Consider the following 18,673-nt stretch of genomic DNA (forward strand, 5'->3'; position numbering starts at 1 on the left):
AGGGGGGGCAGGCAGTCAGGTGCACCCCTCTGGTCCTGCACGCAGCAGCCAACTCTTGCCCAGGCCCAGGGAGCCGGCGGGACCGGCGTGGTGCCCCATGGGAGCCCGGGAATATGAGCATGGCCATCCTTGCATACGTCCCTGCTCACCGTCCCTCTTTCTCTCCTCTCCCTGAAGTTCCACGGGAGAAAGCCAAAAGGATGAAAAGTAGTCCTTGCAAAAGGGAGAAGGCCCTCATAGCACCCACCCCCAGAAGAGCTGCCAAAGACAAAGGTAAGGTCTGCCTACTTGGGGTCACAACATGGCCTGGGAGTGAGAGTCTGTGACCCCAGCTCACCAGGTGGGCACATGGCTTTCGGTGCTGGGGACAGCTGGCTGCCAGCAGAGGCCTGTGTGCTGTGGGCACAGGGCTCTGGGGTTGGCAGGGGCTGGGTCTGAGTGGGGACTCGGCCATGCACGGAGGAGGAGCGGCGTTGGTGCCCGCATCTCGAGTGACCATAGACCCTGGTTGTCCCCGGGGTGCGGTGGGGTGTCCCCGCTTGTGCAGGGGACGCCCCCTGTGATGAAGTGAACGTCCACAGAGCCCTGTGTTGTGGGCTGTCTTCCCCACACCCCTAGACTGAGTCTCTGAGTGCACAGGGCCACTCGCCATGCTTCCACACACATTTATAGTCTGCACGCATGTTTGAACAGGTGTGGGTGATGGTGGGCGGCTGTGAGGTGGCTGGTGGACACGTCTGCTCCACGCTCCACAGGGTGGGTGGGATCTGGTAGAGGGAGAAGCTTCCTTCCCTGCCTGCTTTGGGATTAGACTCCAGGCAGTGAGTGTGGGACACCAGCTTCCACCTGAGCCCCCCCGTGGCAGGAGAGACCTTGCAACGTGTCCACTGTCTCCCAGCCCTCCGGGGACTTGGAGCCCTCACGCAGCAGTGCCTGTGGGCCGACCATGTACTGGGAGAGTCAGACGAATACATGGAGATGGTGGTGGGCCTGAGGCCACAGATGAATTTCTACTTCAGGTGTCTCTCCTGTGGGGCCTGGGCAGGGCGTCGGGGCATCGGCTTCCTCCGCAGATCCTCAGCCATCCAGTCTGGATAGCTTTGCAGCCCTGCCCTCGCACAGGATTCAGCAGCCCCCAGGAGGGCCCCAGTTTGGTGTGGCCGGGAGGGAGGCAGTATCCCTCTGGGGCTTGACTGTTCTGGGTGGTCGGTGCAGAGTGGCTGCACTTGGTGCTGGCTCTGTGTGTGCCCCACACCCCCTGGACTCAGTGTTCCACATAGCTGACCCCCAGCGCAGCTGGGCTTACTCCCATTGTGTAAATGGGGACACTGAGGCCCACAGAGGCCAGCTCCAGGCCGAGGGGGCCCAGGGATATGTGCCCTGCCCACGCCCAGCGCCCCTCTTTCTGCTCTGCACCATCAGACCTGCCACCTCAGCTGGGGGCAGCACTGGCTCCAGTGGGATGAATGAACATCTTCCTTCTGCACGCTGGCTTTAGGGACCCTCAAGGGAGGTGGGCAGCCATGGGCTGCCAGGCCGACACCTCTGTTCAGTAAGGTAAGAGGCCACAGGAGAGGTGGGAAAACCTCCGCCTGAGCCTGACAGTGAGGGGTGCTGGGAGCCATGGAGAACGTTCCAGAAGCCCACGGAAAAGCCCTCCTGGGTATAACAGTTTTCTGCATCATTGTCTCCTCCCACCCTTCGGCTTTTTGGTTTGCTTTATTTTAACGGCCCTCTTGACAAATGACCTGCTTTCTGCCTGACACTGGGTCAGAGGGCGTGCCATGGGCTGCATCCATCATCGTAAGCACTGTGTCACCCTGACGGACTTGACCATTAGTTTCTGTCAGTGACCAAGGCACAGCTGGGCTAAGGAGAGATGAGCTTGGGGTCAGAGGTCAGAGCCACAGGACTTGGGAATTGGATGAATTAGGAATCTGCCGTAGTTAACAAAAAATTAAATCGCAATAGTTATAAAATATTCATCCATCCGGGCCGAAGGAAAATGAAGCCCAATATTTAATTTCAGATTATACCACCTCACTTTGCATTTTTTATTATAGATTAGGTTGGCCCTGGAACTCTGACAGGGCACTTGGGGACTTCATCCATTTCCACAGATTAAAAATCCTCTCGTAAAAAAATTAATTGCCATTAAACTGTTCAGCGGAAGGAAAAATGTGCCCATCAGGACCCATTTATTGACCGAGACCCCTCTGGCAAGCTAACAGGGAATGAGTGGCTAGTGATGGAAGGGCCAATGGGGAGGGGCCAGGCCAGCGGGGAGCCCCCTTGCCCAGGGTGGGGGGTCCCTGCGTGGTGCCCCTGGGAGGAAGTGGCGCTGCCAGTTTTGTGCAGTTCAGCAGCGGAGGAGCCCAGCCCCCAGTCCCTCACCCCCATGCCATTCAAGTTCCAGATATGGCCCCTGGGCAGTGCCAGCCTCAGCCCTGGCCTGTGACTCTGCCTGGAGCCAGCAGCAGCCTGACCCCTCCCAGCCCAACTCCTGCAGCAAGAGTGACCACTTATCATGCTGGTGGTCCTGTGGGGCAGTGCTCACAGATGGGGACTCTCCGTAGAGTCACTGGCCCCGAAGCCTGTCTCTCGAAACAGGCAGAGCCAGACTGGGTCTACAACTCCTGGGACCATGCTCTTGACCTCAGGTGTCCCAGGGCCTGGCGTGGGAGGACGTGGCCTCAAGGGCCCCCCCAGAGAGGTGCAGCTTGTGGAGGGGTGGTCTTGGGGACAGGTCCTGGAGGGGTGTGGCTGTACCGAGGGCAAGATTGCAGGGTGGTGTAGCTTTGGTCGTGTCCCACAGAGGCCTCAGCTTGGGGACTGACTGAGGTCCTTCCTACAGGAGTGGGCTACGAAGTGTGTGGCTTTGTGTGGCCCCTTCCCTTTCCTGGGGCCACAGCTCCAGGCCTGTGATTATCTCCAGGTCTGGGGCCGGGGACGGGTCTCCTCCTGTGTGCTAGAGAGGACCCTGACCCTATTGGCTGCCTGACCCCCGGGGATCAGCTCTGCAGGGTCTCTGCTGTACCCTTGCTAGCAAGAACGCCTCCTTTATGAGACGCAGGACAGGTCTTGGCCCAGGAGATCTGGTTTCCTGCCCAGGGCTGGCCCCGAGGAGAGATGCCACGTGCGTGTACAGATGGGTGTGTGTGTGTGTGCAGATGCATGTGCATGCATGTGACTGTATGTATGTGTGTCTGTGTATCTGTGTCTATGTGTATGTGTGTATATGCATATGTGTGTGGACTTGTGTGTCTGTATGTATGCATGTGTATTCATGTGTGTGTACATGTCTGTGTGTGCACGTCTGTGTGTGTGCATGTCTATGCGTGTGTCTGTGTATATGTGTGTGCATGTGTCTCTGTGTGCATGTATGTATGTGTGTTTCTGTGTTTCTGTGTGCATGTGTCTGTTTGCATGTCTGTGTGTGTGCACGTGTCTGTATGCGTGGATGTCTGTATGTATGTATGTGCGTGTGTGTCTGTGTGTGCACGTGTCTGTGTGTCTGTGTGCATGTCTGTGTGCGTGCATGTGCATGTGAGCACGTGTCTGTGTATATGTGCATGTCTGTGTGCATGTGAGTGTGCATGTGTGTATGTCTGTGTGTGTGTATGTGTATGTGCATGTCCGTGTATTCGTGTGTGTGCGTGTGAGCTAGAGGCTGGCGACTGCCTCGGACCTTTGCCAGCGCCCCAGGTTGTAATAATGGCAGGGCTGATGTCGGCATTGGGCGAGCGTAACCTGGGATTTATGAAGTAGAGCTTTGATAATGATAATGATGTTTCCTATGTGACAACATCTGTGAACAAAATCTCACTCCTGGTTGGGAGGCAGCAGGTTTGCGTTGTGCTCTCTGGGATCCCTGGTCGTGCCGGCCCGCACACCCCCGTAGGTGCCGCATCCCCTTTGCCATGGAGCCTCACCAGCGTACAAGACCAAATACTTTCCTCCGGCTCGGCTGGGTGCGGCAGTTAGCTGTGGAGTTGGCCTCCCTTTCGCCCCAAGGCAAGGCCCAAGCTTTATTACCCCAGCTTCCAAGGGTCTGAGAGGTCAGGTCACCTCATGGAGTCATCCTGGGACTCAGCCCTGTCTCTTGCTGGCAGGTAGCGAAGGCTCACCCCAGCTCCTCTAGAGCATGTGCACCAGGCTTGGGGGCTGCCTGGCACCCACAGCCTCCTCACCCGGAAGGCCCAGCCGCTCAGCTGTGTGTGTGCATTTTCTTTGTTTAAGATTCTGAGTTGGTTGGTATTCACACCTGGAGGAAAGGACCAGCTCTGGTGAGGGCTCTGCTTGGGCCTCCTCTTGCCCTCCCCAGGCTCCAGAGCAAGCCCTCAAGAGACCAGGCCCCCACTGCAGAACTAGGTAGCTGGTGCCTCTGCCTGGGCTTTTCCCTGCTCTGCTGGGGCATCTGGCGGTGGGTGGCGAGAGAGAAGGAGGTGGCGTTGGGTACAGGAGCGGCCTCTCCCCAGGGGCCTGTTGAACGCCTTCTACATCTGCTGTCAGATGGGACTTACAGAAATCATTATATTTAAAAGCCTAAGAGAAGGATTTCTTTCCTGAGAGATGAGGAGTTTAGGAGTTTTCAAGGAGTTTTAGGCTCCTGGGAGGCAGGGCACGGCCCTCTAGGCTTTGCCAACACAGGGAGTGCAGGATGGGAACGGCAGGGGCCCCTCTAGCAGACGCATGTCAACCCCATTCTTGCTGTTTTCACCATGTCCAAAGTGTGTGGCTCTGTGCCAGGGGCCTAGGCACAGCCTCGAGTCACCCATATGTGGCACCTGACCTCCTGCAAATCCATGATGCATGTAAGGGCCAAGGGGGGATCTCCCTCAGCACTGGGCCAAGGGTGCCTCTGTGGGCAGGCAGAGAGCTGGCTCTTTTCCTTCTGGGGCCCTGCAGCTCCTGACCCTCGTGACTGCCTGTCTTTGCAGGGGACAACAGGAAAGTGGGGGCTGCCAAGAGCTCCCCTGTCCGCCCCCGGATGCCTAGTCCAGCCTTTCTCCGCGGTGACCTGCAGGTGTCTGCCAACGCACCCAGCCTGGCTTCTTATGATCAGCCTGTGACCATCCAAAATGCCCTGGCTGTCCTTAGAGACCTCCGCCAGCAAATCCAGACTGGGCTGGAGCTGGCCCAGAGCCGCCACCCCAGGGCAGGGCCAGAGCTGGGGAGGTCAAAGCTGTGGCTGCAGAACCTGGCAGGGAGGAAACAGCAGGGTCCCTGGAGCATCTCGGATGTGCGGGGCCCCTTTTCCAAGAGTCCTCAAGCTGGGATGGAGGGGAAGCACTCCTCCTTAGAGAGGGCTGGCTGCTTCCCCAGTGGGCATCACCGGAACACCCTGGCTGGGTGGGAGTCCTATCCCCAGAAGACTGGAACTGCCCAAGGATGGAACCTCTCCTTTCAGAGAGGTTTCACGCCTGGGAGCCCCCCTGAAAGGCTGACCTCCTTCCCCCGGCGTCCCTGGAGTGCCTCTGCCGGGCAGGCCTCCAGGCTCCAGAGGACCGGGGAGGCCCAAGGATGGAACCCCTCCTTCCTGAGGTCTGGGAGCCCCCCTGAAAGGCTGACCTCCTTCCGTCAGCGGCCCTGGAGTGCCTCCGCTGGGCAGACCTCCAGGCCCCAGGGGACTTGGACTGCTTATGAAGACTGGGATACCCCCGCCCGGAGACCACTGAGCCCTCTTGCCCAGCGGGCCTGGAGTGCCTCCTTCATGCAGAGCACTGGCACCTCAGGCAAGGGCAGACGACCCCTCCTGCCTCCCTCGGGAGTCAAGCGGGGCTGGCCGAGGAAGGAGAAAGAGGTACGGGTGCCGCCACCCTGCCAGAAGCCCCAGGGGGTCCTGGGCCACCCCTACAGCTCTGAGGTGCTGCGGGAGTTCATGCACCAAAAGTCGCTGGCCCGGCGGCAGCAGGCCATGAAGGAGAAAGCCTCGGCTGTGCGGGCCCTTGAGCTGAGGAACCAGAGGCTGCAGGACGTCTACAGGAAACAGAGGGAGGCCGTCCTCAGCAAGGCCGTCCCTGTGGTCTCCCAGACAACCCCCGGCATTGTGACCTTCTTCCCACATTGTGCACAGTCCAGGGTAGGCAATGGGTGTGGTGAGGCCGAGGAGCCAGCCAGCTCTGCCACCGTGCCCCAGCACCCCCCAGTGCCTGCCTCCCTGGGTCTGGTGGGGTTGCAGAGGGACCCCGTTGCCTCAGCCCCAGCCCTACAGAGGGGACTGCCAGGGATCCAGCCTGAGACCATCCAGAGGTCAGGGCTAGTTGTGCAGCTGAGACATGGGGGCCAGGGTCCTGTGGCCGGGCAGGGTTCTGACTGTGTCCTCCTCTGCTCTAGGGCCTAGAAGCCCCCGGGAGCCTGGGGTCCCCTGTCCTGGAGTGGAGCAAGGTGACATCGGGCATGGTGCTGGGGGACCAGGAGGCTCCAGGCAGGTAGGTAGGCAGGGGGCAGGGGCTCCTCTGGCCAGGCGGCCTCCCCACCCCCCCGAGCTGGTGATCACGGGTGCCGGTTCCCACGTCCCATGGGGGGTGCATTTCCACAGGGGTTTGTGGCCACCGCCTCTCTGGTCATGGAACATTTCCGCACCCTAAAAGCAGACCCCGAACCTGTTGGCAGCTCTCCCTGAACCTCCCTGCAGCCTCCAGCAGCGCGTCTGCTTTTGGCCTTTACAGAGGCATCTGTGCAGATGGAGTCTGCGGGGTCTGGTTTCCCTCTTGGAGCATGTTTTCTGGGTTCATCCCTGAGGTCACGCATGCCAGGACGTCCTTCCTTCTCTGTGGCCACATAATACCCCACTGTAGGACACCCCATGGGTAGTTCACGCACTGGTCGGGGGAAGGACGTTTGGGCGGTGGTGAACAAACCATTGGAACACCTGTTCCGTGTCTCCTGTTACGTGCCCAGGGGTGGAACCACCGGCACCTTGGTCCGGTTTCCCTTTTCGAGGAACTGGCAGGTGGTTTTCCTCACTGGCTGAGTCCCCACCGGCAGCGGAGGAGGATCCCGGTTTCTCTGTTCTGCCAGCTCTCCAACACTCCTGGTTTTATCTCTCCTTTGTTTCTGGTTTGTGTTCAATGCCACGTATTTTAATCAAGCCAGGGCATCATCTTGATGGGTGGGGTCAGGGGACGGCCCCCACTCTGCCTGGGGTGCTCCTGGAGACACCAGGTCCACAGAGCACCTGGGAGGCCACCTGCTGTTCAACTTTTTTTTTTTAAGATTTTTTTTAATTTATTCGTGAGAGACACAGAGAGGGGGACCCACTTCCCCCTGCCCCTAAAGGGGAAATAGGATGAGAGAGAGACAGAGACACAAGCAGAGGGAGAAGCAGGCTCCATGCAGGGAGCCGGACATGCGACTTGATCCCGGGTCTCCAGGATCACGCCCTGGGCTGAAGGTGGCGCTAAACCGCTGAGCCACCTGGGCTGCCCTACTCTTTAACTTTTTAAACTCCCTGGTAACACCCCAGGGAGGGGATGGGCCGGGGGGCGGATGTGCAGGCTGGAGCCCCTCACATGTCCCGGAATCCCCACGCTCGGGCTGAGATGGCAGCCAGCGCCCTCCCTCCGCAGAGGGGCCAGTGGGGGTGCTCCTGGCTGCCCTGCACTGATGCCCCTGGCTTCCTCCCCAGACAGGGCAGGCTGTAGATCCTCCCTCTTGCTTCCATATTTCCCCTTTCCCTCCACATTTTAAAGGAACTGTAAAGAAATACACATAACATAGAATTTACCATCTCAGGGCTGTCACTTCACTCACACCGTCGTGTGGCCGTCCCCTCCATCCATCCCCAGGATGTGGTCGTCTTCCCAGACTGGACTCTGACCCCATGACACACACACACCTCACCGCCCCCCCCCCCCGCTGTGTCTGTGGGTCCGACTCCTCCGGGGCCTCCTGGGAGCTTCCGCTCATACACAATCTATCCCCCTGCGCCCAGCTCACCTCCCTCAGCCCCATGTCCGCCACATCCATCCGTGTCATGGCAGGTGCTGGGATTTCCTTTTTTATGGAAAGTGATGTTTTTGTCGTTGAATTTTGGGCTCCTCACCCGTCTGGACATTGACCCCTATGAGATATGTGGTTTGTGACAACACTCCCCCTCCCAGAGGCTGCCTTCTCCCTCGGTTGACTGGGCCTTCGATGCACACCAGTTGTGCATTTTGAAATACTTTGATCAATCTGTCTTTTCCTTTGCCGCCTAAGCTCCTGGGTACTCTACCCCTAGAACTCAGTCTTTCTCAGGCCTGTTGTTGTACGAGGCCCTATAGCCATCTCTCTGTTCAGAGACAGTCCCTGAGAATGGACACACTCCGTCCCAGAGGCTGCACTGGGCTCACCCCTGCACACGTGTGTTTCAAACATGCCACAGAGGACACATGCACTGGACCTGACCATCTCCGCCCTGTCTCCCTGCAGCTTCTGCCTGTGTTTGAACAGAGCCTTGAATCGCACTGAGACCCTAGAGACAGGCGGCCCCCAGGACGGCTGGGAGGGCACCCCCGTACTGATGTCGGCCCGTTCCTCCTTGGGCCCCCTGAAGCTCCAGGACCTGACCACCCGCTACCCGCGCCCTGGGGTATGCATCTACCTGGACCCCGAGGAGAGCGAACGCCTGGGCATGCCGGGGCCCCTGCACTTCCGGTACAAGCAGGCCCGGCTACAGGCACTGGAGACCATGGCCAATGTCTTGAAGCAACGGATTGACATCCTGACGGCCAAGCTGCACAAGTCAGAGGCACCGGACACTGTTGGGGACCCAGTCTCAGACCTGTCATCCTCACACCCCATCATGGTGCCCGCTGACCCCACGCCTGCAGACCCAGTCTGCCTTGGAGCTCTGGTGCCCAATGGGAGCAGAGAGGCCCCCTGGGACTGGACGGACATGCGGGCCAGGCCACTGGTCTCACCCACCTGCTTCCCAGGTGGCCAGACGCTGCCATGGAGTCCCGACTGGGAGCGGCGGCAGAGTGTGAGCCCAAGGGGCCATTACAACAGCAGGCCCCGAGGTAGGGCCTGGGCATGACCACCAGCCCCACCAGTGGCCAAGGGGACCCCACTTCCCCCTGCCCCTAAAAGGAAAATAACGATGACAATACCACAGCAGGTGTCTGGGCCACTAGAGAGGATGTAGGTGACAGTCCTGGCCAAGCCCAGCCAGACCTTGTCAGGACCATGGCCCTGGTGGGAGGAGGGTGAGGCCTAGCCCTGAGGCTTACATGGCTGCCACCTCTAAAGAGGGGCAAGAGAGTGGACATGGCTCTCCAGGCCCTTCCTGCCATGAGAACTGGGGGTGCCTCTCCCTCAGTAACCCCTGCACCCGCAAGCAGCTCCTCCCCTCCTTCCAGCTCCTGGGGAATGAGCCCTGGTGTCCATCTCTCCAAAGGTTTCATTGAGGACGGGTGTTTGGAGCTGGATAACAGGCTGGCAAGAAACACGGCTTCATTCCCGGCCCTCGGCTCCTTCATCGGGAGGTGAGCTTGCATGCCTTCTATACACCCCAGCCATGCCAGTGGCGCACAGCCCATGCACAGGAGGCCTCTGGGCTCTGGGGTCTGGGTGCAGCCAGGCTGCTGGGGGGCATCGCTTTTGACCGGGCCATGAGAAGGCCCCAGACCGGGATCAGGGCCTGCTGGCTCTGGTGATGGCTCTGGTGATGCCACTGGCTAGGCCAGGCCAGGGCAGGGCGAGGGACCCCAGGCTGCACAGTGGCTCTGAGACTCTGCTCTGGCTGGGCTGCAGTGGGCCCCTGACCCAAGGTCCCTGCTGATGGGGGGACAGCCCCTGGGATGCACCCGCTCCGCACACTCCTCTATGTTGGCTCCCCGCCCCAGCCAGACACCGTCGGCCACACTTTCCTGTGTGATTGACGAGTCCTCCTGCCCAGTCCCATGGGCTGAGTTTCCCCCCAGCACAGCCTGAGGCCTTTGGGGCCCCCCTCACACAGGCCCTTTCCTCAGGCCGCATAGGCCGCATGGAGGAGCAGACCCATAGCTGCCAGCAGGGGGCAGCATCAGGCTGGACCTCTGGTTCTCCACCACCCCTATGTCCACTGGGAGGAGAGGTCAGGGAGGGGAGGATCCCGAGGTCAACCCATTGCTTGGGCTCCCGGAGGACACCCAACACCTGCGCACTCCACTGTTGGACGGCCAACAGGGCCCCGCCCCGCTGCCCACGGCACCCCCCACCCCGGGCGCTGCGTCCTCCCCATCCCCTGGCCCTGTCCAGGCTGTGCGGAGTCGTGCCCTGGATGACCCAGCAGCCTTGCCGGTCAGGGATCAGGGCCCCTTGGCATGTCCAGGGAAACTGCCTGGCCTGTCTCTCCTAGAATAGCAGCTGCCGCTCATTGCTCTGGCGGCCTCACCTCTGCCTGAGTCCAAGGATGAAGGTCAAGGCCCTCTGGTCCAGCTTGTGGCCAGCCCTCTGCTGCTCCAGGCCGGTGCCCTCCCAGATCCAGGGCTCCCTGCTGGGGCTGTGGGGTTCAGTTCTGGTTGGGGACCCAGCCAGCTCCTGCCCTCCCAGGGCCTGTCCACCCCAGCATCTCTGGAAGGAAGGGTGATGGAGGGTACACCCCAGCTGTGTGCCTGCCGTTGCCACCCGTGGCCTCTCTGCACCTCGGGCAGTGCTATCAGCGCCCTGTGAGATATGTTCTCATTCCCACTTTACAGACAGGAAAACTGAGGCTCAGAAAGGCACAGTGACATTGCCGGGATCACACAGCTCATGGGAGGGTCAAGCCAACACTCAGACCCATAGGGCTGGGCACCAGAGCCCATTCCTTAGTCCAGCATTCTCAAACTATTCCCTGAGGACCCATTAGACATGCAGAGTCCCCAGCTCACCCTGGCCCCCCTGAACCCAGTACACGAGGCTGGGTCTTAGGGCCAGTCTTGTGGGTGATAGGGTGAGAACCACTGCCTTAGAATGTCTAGGCCCGAGGTGAGCAAGCCCCTCGGGCCACTGCCCAATTCTGTGCATAAAGTGGTTCTGCACATGGCCTCGCTCATCCTCTACCCGAGCGTGGCTGCCGTCCTGCTGGTGTGGATTCATGTCTACAAAGGCAGAGACTGTGTCTGCAAAGCCCGGTACTTGCTGCTTGTCCCTTTATGGAGCATGTTTGTGACCGTTGCCCTAGACAGCTGGGGGGACACCGGCTTATCAACCACCCACTGTGCTGGCATCCCTTGACTAAGCCTTTGAGGAGAGCCGCCCGGTGGGGCTGGCATTCCGAGTTCAGGGTTGGGTAGGAGGGAGTAAGATGAGCCCCCCAGAGCGGCCTGGTCCCTTGTGTCCCCTCCTGTACCCTGGTGGTCACCTTGGAGTCTTCCGGGTTCAGCCCATCCATCGCCTCCCCAGAGCTTGCCCTTTTCTCCAATGTCTCCCCAGCAAGGCCAAGGCGGCAGGGGCGGGGGCCAAGCGGTCAGGTAGCAAGTACTCAGCAAACAGCTGGGGCTGCTGGAGGAGGGCTATGTCCCCCCCTGCACTTGTCCGAGTCTCCATGGCTGGCTGGTGTGTCCTTGGTGATGCTGGTGGTCCTGAGTCGCTGTGCGCTGGGAGCGGGTGGGGGAGGGGGGTGTATGTGTGGCAGCTGCACTCTGGGGAGGCAGAGCTGTGTGTCTGCTGTCATTGACCAGGCACTGTGGCTCTCTTGGCTGACTGCTCTCTCTGGAAAGGCCCAGACCCATGCCTTCCTCCTAATCCTGGTAGTGAAATGTGCCGGCCAGCCTCAGGGTAGGGGTTAGTGTGGCCTGAGCAAGGGCAGGTCCCTGAGCCTGCTGTGGCCCCTGCCTCCTTGGGTACCTGGAGGTGTGGGACAGAGCAGCATTTTGGGTCACGAGCAGGTGGTGGCAAGGCTTAGGGTTGCTGCGTCCACCCTGCTCCGCGCTGGGCCTGATGGACAGTGAACAGTGCCCCTTAGCAGGTGGTAGAGGGAATGATGAGATGCCCCACATTCCCAGAGTGCCCGTCCTCCCCCCAAGGGCCTGGCGTGGGAACAGACCCAGAGCAGGCATGGGCTTCCAGGCGAAGGGTGTCCTGGTCCCAGCTCCTGAGGGCTGCTGGTCCTCCGGGTCCCAGGGCAGAGCCCCACGGTGCCACCTCACTGATGCCGCTCGGGACACTGCGGGTATTGGCATCTGTGGGTGCCACGTGCTCGCTGCCATCCTCCTGGCTCACTGCCATCCCCCTTGGGCCTCTGGTTCTTGGCTTCCACCCTGGACACTGTGGGTCTGAGAGCAGCTTCTTCGTTCAGGCCGAGGGAGCCCGGGTCACTGCCCCCCCCCAAAACCCCCAGCACCTCGTACCCCGCAGATGTTCCCTGTGGCCAACTCCACTCACACGTGTGTTTGCGTGTCCCTAGCTCCCTCGGGGTGCCAGCCGTGTTGGACCCCACCTGTGGCTCCCTGCAGCTGGAGGAGATGCCGGCGGCCAGAGGGGTGGGCTCCATCATGCCCTGGACCATGAGAGGCTGTGGTAAGGGCGAGCCTGCGGACAGGCCCTGGGCTGGCTGGTCGGGTGGCCGGGGGGGTCCCCTGGGGACCCCCTCCACTGCCTGATGCTCCGGTGAGGTCCTACGGGTGTAGAGAGATCCTTTTCTATGTGGAGAGCTTCCATACTTCAGTATTAAAGTTTTTTGGAGGCTTTCGGGACCCAGCTGCTTGTTATCGCTCTTGCCACACCTCTGCTGTGACCGAGACTCCGTCCCATGGGGGCCACTGGCAGCCCTGCTCCCCACCGCTTCCTCTGAGCACCCGCTGGCCCAGGCTTCTGCCTTTCCTTTTGCTTCTGAAGGGTTTGGTTCCTGGGTTTCAGGTGAGGAGACTTGCTCAAGGCCACAGAGTGGGGGCGGGAGGGGGAGCCCTGCCCGGTGCGCTGAGGAGCCTGGGGGGCTGTGAGGATGCTCCGCCCAGCACCTGCTTAGGGAGGGGCAGCTGGAGGGTCCCGGCTCTGCGGTAGGAGGCCCAGAGGACTGAGAGGCTGGGGATGTGTGTGGAATGGCCCCTGCCGGGCTCATGTCATGGTCTGGCTCTCTCTCTCTCCTCCCCTTCCTCTTGTTCTGGGGGACTCTCTAGCCTGTGGAGGCGCTGCTGACCCTGCTTCTCCCCGTCTCCCAAGGAAGAGCCCCAACAGCTTTAGCAGCCCACTAATTCATTTGTTTGCACCCCTCTCTGTTTTTCCAACTTGTGCCCATGGCACCTGCTGTGCCTGGTACTGACGAAGGATCAGGCCCTGCCCCCAGGCATGGGTTTTCAGTGGGGTCAAGCTTCAGGAGATGCTAGAGAGAGAGCACACAGCACGTCAGGTTCTGAGCCACAAGTGACTGGCTTCCTGGAAGAGATTTCCACCGTGTTTCCAGTCCCAGAAAGTGTGGCCCGGAGAGGGGCAGTGAAGGGCCCAAGGGCACCCAGGGGTGAGCTGGGATTCAGGGTTGGACGCAGGTGCCAGTACTTGTGCATCCCTGACTGTCCTTCTGGAAGGTTGGCTGAGCAGGGGGATGGCTGGCTGCTGTGAGGGTCAAGGGAGATTCCTAGTCGCACAGGGGTGGCTGCCTCCTGGCCAGGATCCTGTCAGGCTCTGGCCTTCCCTCCCAAGGGGATAGCCCTTTCTTCAGCCCTCACCTCAGCCCCATGTACCATCCCCACAGGGGTGTGCAGCAGGAGTGGCTCCTTGCTCTTGGGAGGGATGTCCACTGTGGGGGCCATGGTGAGGCTCCAGCAGGAGTAAGCATGACAGTCCCTATAACGAGGTTGGGGTGAAGACCTGGGAGGCACTTGCTTCAGTAGCTGTAGGGGACAGTGGGTACAGGCCCCCCCCCTGTCCATCACCTCCACACTTGGGGCCTTGGGTGCCTGGAGACCTTCCCTGGACCCACTGCCAAGAACCTGGGCTCAGCTGTATGTCCCAGAAAGCTGGGAGAGCACAGGTGGCCCCTGTCCCTCTCCACAGTCAAAGGGGTGACGTGAAGCCTAGGGTTGAGGTAGGAAGCACTTGGCCCTTAGGACAGCCACTGCTGCTCACAGTGGACACCCAGTCCACGTGCACCACCCCCCCCACAAACACACACAGACTCACGTTCCCTGCATTGTGTGTACCCACGTGGGGTAGTCGACATCTGCAGGGTCAGGCAGCCGTTCCTGGAGCCCATGGGGAGGGGCGTGAAAGCAGAGCTAGGGCAGAGAAGGGGATCCTCCCCACACCCACGGGGGGAGAACCATCAGTCACTGGTTGGAAGGACAAAATCCCTACATAGTGGACTCCTGCCACTGAGGGGGAGCTTTCCCGCTGACTCACTCAGGGGGCGACGGTCAGTGAGTAGCCTGGGCACTAGGGCAAGACGGGCCTTCCTGCAGAGCTGTCCCCTTTGGCACGTGCCCCTCACACAGAGGTTAGTTAGGGGGACCCATGCCACCTGCTATGGGACCTCGGGGTCCCCAGGGCTCCCACCTACACCCATTGTGCCTTTCAGAGAGAGGACATGGGGCAGCTTGAGAAATGTCCCAGGGCCCTGCTGCCTCCTGGAGCCTCTGACTCTGGTCTGGGAGGAGCAGTTGGCCAGGGGCCCTGGCAGCTTCCACACGCTGAACCTGGTGCCAGGTGCCAGGCCTTCCAGAAAAACCTGCTCCTCCTGCCGGCTCTGCCTCCAGGTGCTTCTGCAAGAGGCGGGGAGCAGGGTGGATGATGGGGTGCAGGCTTCCCCCAACTTCTCCATCCTTCCCGCATCCCTCCTCACTCTCTACTGGGAAGGGCTTATCTAGGTGTCAAGTTCCCTGCAGGATCTCTTTATCCTGAGGCCATGGGAAGCCTCCCCAAGAATCATTTGATACCTGAGCTGCTCCTGCCTGGAGTGGCTCAGAGCAGGATATCCAGTAGCCAGAGAAATCCAGCAGTGTGCACACCCAGAGTGCCCATGCTGGGCCTGTGTCCGACACCTCTTCCAGAAGGCCTCCCATGTGACACCTGGTCTGGGCCAGGTCCTGCCACTCATCCTGATCGTAGCTGGCTCTGTAGGCCGTGAGGACTTGAGGGTCTGGCTCTCCCTGCAGTTACAGTCAAGGCCTGCCGCGTATGTGTGCTGGGGAAATGTATGCCGGGAGCATGAGTAATGTCCTGAGGGTCCCGAGTGCCCCAAGCCAGGCAGCCTGTGACACCACGTGGGGGTCTCGCCCATCTTGGCGCACCTGGGGTGAGTCCCGTCCTCATGCCCCTGCTCGTGGAGAAGGAGCCTGATGCTCGCAGAGGCACCATCACTCCAAGCTCATCAGTGGCAGAACAGGGGGTCGGATGCGGCTTTTAACCTGCTGCAGGCAGTGCTGTCCACTAGACTAACATGTAGCCTAGCACTGCCCAAGAGACCCTGGTGTCCCACAGAACCTTCTGGAAGGAGAGAAATGTTCTAAGTTCTGGGCTATCCAGGATGGTAGCCATCAGTCACACGTGGCTGTCCTGCCATTGATCAGGCCAGCGGGACCTGAGGCTGGCACGTTAGGTTTTCTTTCCCTTTCATTTAAGCGTAAATATCAGGGGTGAGTGTGTGGCCGGCGGCCAGGGTGGCCTGGACAAGTTTAGCTGTGACCTGGGCACTGTGACCTGCCAGCCTTCTCCTGGCTTCAGGCCCTGGTTCCCCGAGCCCAGCCACCCAACTGAGAACACGCTTGTCACAACATGCCCACCTCAGGGACGGCCTGCTCTCTCCTGGGTCACAGCTACAAGTGCAGGACTACAGAGCCTGTGTCCCCCAGATGACCGTCTGGGGAGCTGGTATGCTGTGGCCAGAGGTAACAGGAACACCCTGTGCTAAGGCTTCCGGCCTCCCGGGTGCCCGCAGGATGGTCAGTGGGCACCTGGGCTGGTGGGGCTTTGCGGGGCCGGGGCATCTTCTCGGGCTCCAGCTTCTCTCAATAGCCATGAAGCAAAAGCAGAGGAGGATGTGTCCTTCCCAGGGGAACTTCAGCTCAGAAGAGACATTGGGAACCATTCTCCCTGACGGGGGTCCGTCCCCTGTGGAGGCCGGCAGGGAGGGAAGGGCTGCCCCATGCTCAGCTCCTGCGAGGTGGCCGGAGCCCCCACTTCTCCCTCCGGGTTGCGCTTCTGAGTTTTGGTGGTGCCATGGAAATGCCCCGGAGCTGGTTTTGCTGCCATCCTCGGCCCCTGCCGCCTGAACCAGGAGAAGCTCTGGAAGAGGAGCACAGTTCGGGGGACGGCATTCACTCTGCACACTCACTACCATCGCCGGGCACCTGAGAGCCATCAGGAGGGCCTTGGCACCTGTGCCGATCATCCCACATGCACCCCCCTGCCCGCCCCTACCAGGGCCGGGCCGGGAAGATAGGAGGATGGCCAAGGACGGGGCACACTGGCCACCCCTACGGGCAGCTCCAGAGGAGCCAGGAACACCTACAGTGTGCAGAACCCACACTGGACCCTCGGGGGCCGTCAAAGGGAAAGAAGACCCCCTTCACTGCCCTTGGGGACTTCCTGACCTGGCAGGGAGGCAGAGGTTTCTGTGCTCATTCTCGGGGCAACCCCAGAAATCCCAGGGACCCCCAGGGGCCCTCCCCCGTGAGCATGATTACAGTGCCAACAACTGCCATCTGTCACCTCTCTGCCAGGGAGATGGGCACCTCATCTTCCCGCTGAAGCTCCAAGGGGCTAGTGTTCTATTCCCCGGGGCCCCCCAGGGAATGCGTGCTCGGCTCTCGCTGTGTCTGCAGACGTGGAGTGGCTCAGGGGGGTGGGTATGGCTGCGGGTCAGGCAGACCGAGCCCCCGGGAGGTGGAGGAGTTGTAGCAGCCAGCTGGCCCCTCCTGCCCTAGGCTGTACTGGCCCGGCCTCCCCGGAAGTGTGGGGAAGGGGCTGTGGTGCCCGGGGTCGGGGCACCCTACCATCCTGCGAGGCAAGTGCTAAGGCTGAGCAGGGGTGCCCCAGGCTGCTCAGCTGCCCCTTCTCTGTGGCTCCCACAGGTCAATGTCTCCAGCACCTTGCCAACATCCCCCGGAAATCCCGGGGCTTTCTCAAGTCACTGCAGGTGTGTCCTGCCCCCATTGTGTCAGGCTGACGGCAGCTATGACCCATCCCCTCGCCCCTGAGGCTGAGCAGAGAGGCTCCAAAGCGGGGAACTGCAGAATGAGGGAGGCCTGCAGTGCGAGGAACAGGCAGCCTTAGGACACAGGCCTTCTCAGCCCCGATGGGAGCAAGCCAGCTGGATGAGGGGGGCCTTCAGGGCATCCCTCCCAGAAGTGTCCCATTCTCAGAGGTTGGGCTCAGGGCTTTGGGGGAGCCAGGAAGGATGGGGGCAGCAGTGAGGGGCGGGCCCTGGAATCCTGAGGCTTGGGCCCTCCCTGCAGCCGGACCTGCAGGAGCAAGAGCAGGCGCTGGCCCTCCTGCGGCAGCGGGCAGAGCTGGAGGTCTGGGAGACACAGAAGGCCCTGGACCAGCTGCTCTTCAAACACTGTCTACAGGTCAGCCAGCCCATCCCGGGGGCTCTTCACGGGCAGAGGGACAGTGCTAGCCCACCTGCCCGCCCAAGCCCGGGGCCCTCGCAGGGGGATTGGGCGCTCTGGCTGAGTGGGGCCCTCTGCCTCTGCGGAAGGTCAAGCTGGCGGGGGGCAGATGCCACACCACCTGAACCATGGGCTATACTGGTGCCCAGAGGAGGACAGCAGAGCTACCTGCCAAAGGCCAGCTTAGTTTAAGGCAGAAGCAGGACATCTGAGGCACTGGGCAGAGGGCTTGGATGAGTGCCGAGCCTCCTCCCTGTCTGTGTCCTGGGCATGTCAGCGCCTGCTTGTGGGGAAGGGGTCCCACATCCCCGAACCACCTCTGCCAGGCCCTGTGCTTGTTGGTCGGGGTTCAGACAGGACCCAGACCCAGGCCAACATCTGTGATCTGGTTGGATGTGGCAAACCTTTGGGGACTGTTGGGATGTAGTCACTCACAGTACACAGTACCTTCCCAGGAGGGTACCCCAGCCTGGGGGAGTGCATGCACACACATGCACACGTACATGCCTGTATGCGGGCACCACACACACCGCCCCGGGTTCCATCTCTCTCCTTCCCCTCCTTGTCACCAGCATCACAACTGCTGGGTACTTGTGGCTGTTGCAGCCCCCACAGGCCATTCGATCGCCCATTGGGATGCTCCAGCCCCAGCCTCGCCCCACCTGTCGCCCTGCCCCACCCCCACATCCAGCCATGTCTGGGGGGCAGGGAGGGCCCGCCAGCTCCCTGTGAAGGGCAGACAAAGGAGACTTCTGAGGTTGGGGCCCCCATGACATCCCCCAACTTCCTGTCCTTGCAGCAGCTGATGAAGAAACATTCCACCCAGGCCAGGCCAGATCCAGCTTTGGAGCGGGAGCAGCCACAGGTGTGCAGAGACCTGCAGCCGAGGACCTCACCAAGTACCGTGACAGCCAGACCCAGGTGGGGCCCCAGGTGGGCTGGCCACACCACCTCCCAAGGTGGAAGAGGGCGGGTAGGCTGTCTGGAGCCAGTGGCAGCAACTAGGGCTGCTGGGGCTGCGACACCTGTGCTTTTCCCCACAGATCACACCCAGCACTGAGCAGAGAGACTGCTGCAGCCCTGCAGGGTCCCCAGGACGGGCTTTGGGCGCAGCAGGACAAGTCAGCTTCTGCAGGTGAGAGTTGGCAGGCACCGTCCCTGGCAGGCAGAGGAGCCTG

At 60.9% G+C, this 18,673-nt stretch overlaps 1 protein-coding gene across 1 annotated transcript in view; it reads left to right on the forward strand.

Annotated features, from left to right (window-relative positions):
* Window positions 1-18,673, forward strand: part of CCDC187 (coiled-coil domain containing 187) — a 52,661-nt gene that overhangs the window by 19,567 nt on the left and 14,421 nt on the right. Inside the window, exons 9-22 of the mRNA XM_055307896.1 lie at window positions 178-273; window positions 866-1,019; window positions 3,902-4,014; window positions 4,240-4,371; window positions 4,941-6,082; window positions 6,337-6,431; window positions 8,416-9,005; window positions 9,383-9,470; window positions 12,356-12,522; window positions 15,699-15,770; window positions 16,956-17,020; window positions 17,340-17,453; window positions 18,295-18,416; window positions 18,539-18,630. Coding sequence (XP_055163871.1) covers window positions 178-273; window positions 866-1,019; window positions 3,902-4,014; window positions 4,240-4,371; window positions 4,941-6,082; window positions 6,337-6,431; window positions 8,416-9,005; window positions 9,383-9,470; window positions 12,356-12,522; window positions 15,699-15,770; window positions 16,956-17,020; window positions 17,340-17,453; window positions 18,295-18,416; window positions 18,539-18,630 — 3,042 coding nt within the window. The remainder of the gene's footprint in view (window positions 1-177; window positions 274-865; window positions 1,020-3,901; window positions 4,015-4,239; window positions 4,372-4,940; window positions 6,083-6,336; window positions 6,432-8,415; window positions 9,006-9,382; window positions 9,471-12,355; window positions 12,523-15,698; window positions 15,771-16,955; window positions 17,021-17,339; window positions 17,454-18,294; window positions 18,417-18,538; window positions 18,631-18,673) is intronic.

The sequence above is a fragment of the Nyctereutes procyonoides genome, unplaced genomic scaffold (genome assembly GCF_905146905.1).
Source record: "Nyctereutes procyonoides isolate TBG_1078 unplaced genomic scaffold, NYPRO_anot_genome, whole genome shotgun sequence".
In the NCBI taxonomy this organism is placed as follows: domain Eukaryota; kingdom Metazoa; phylum Chordata; class Mammalia; order Carnivora; family Canidae; genus Nyctereutes; species Nyctereutes procyonoides.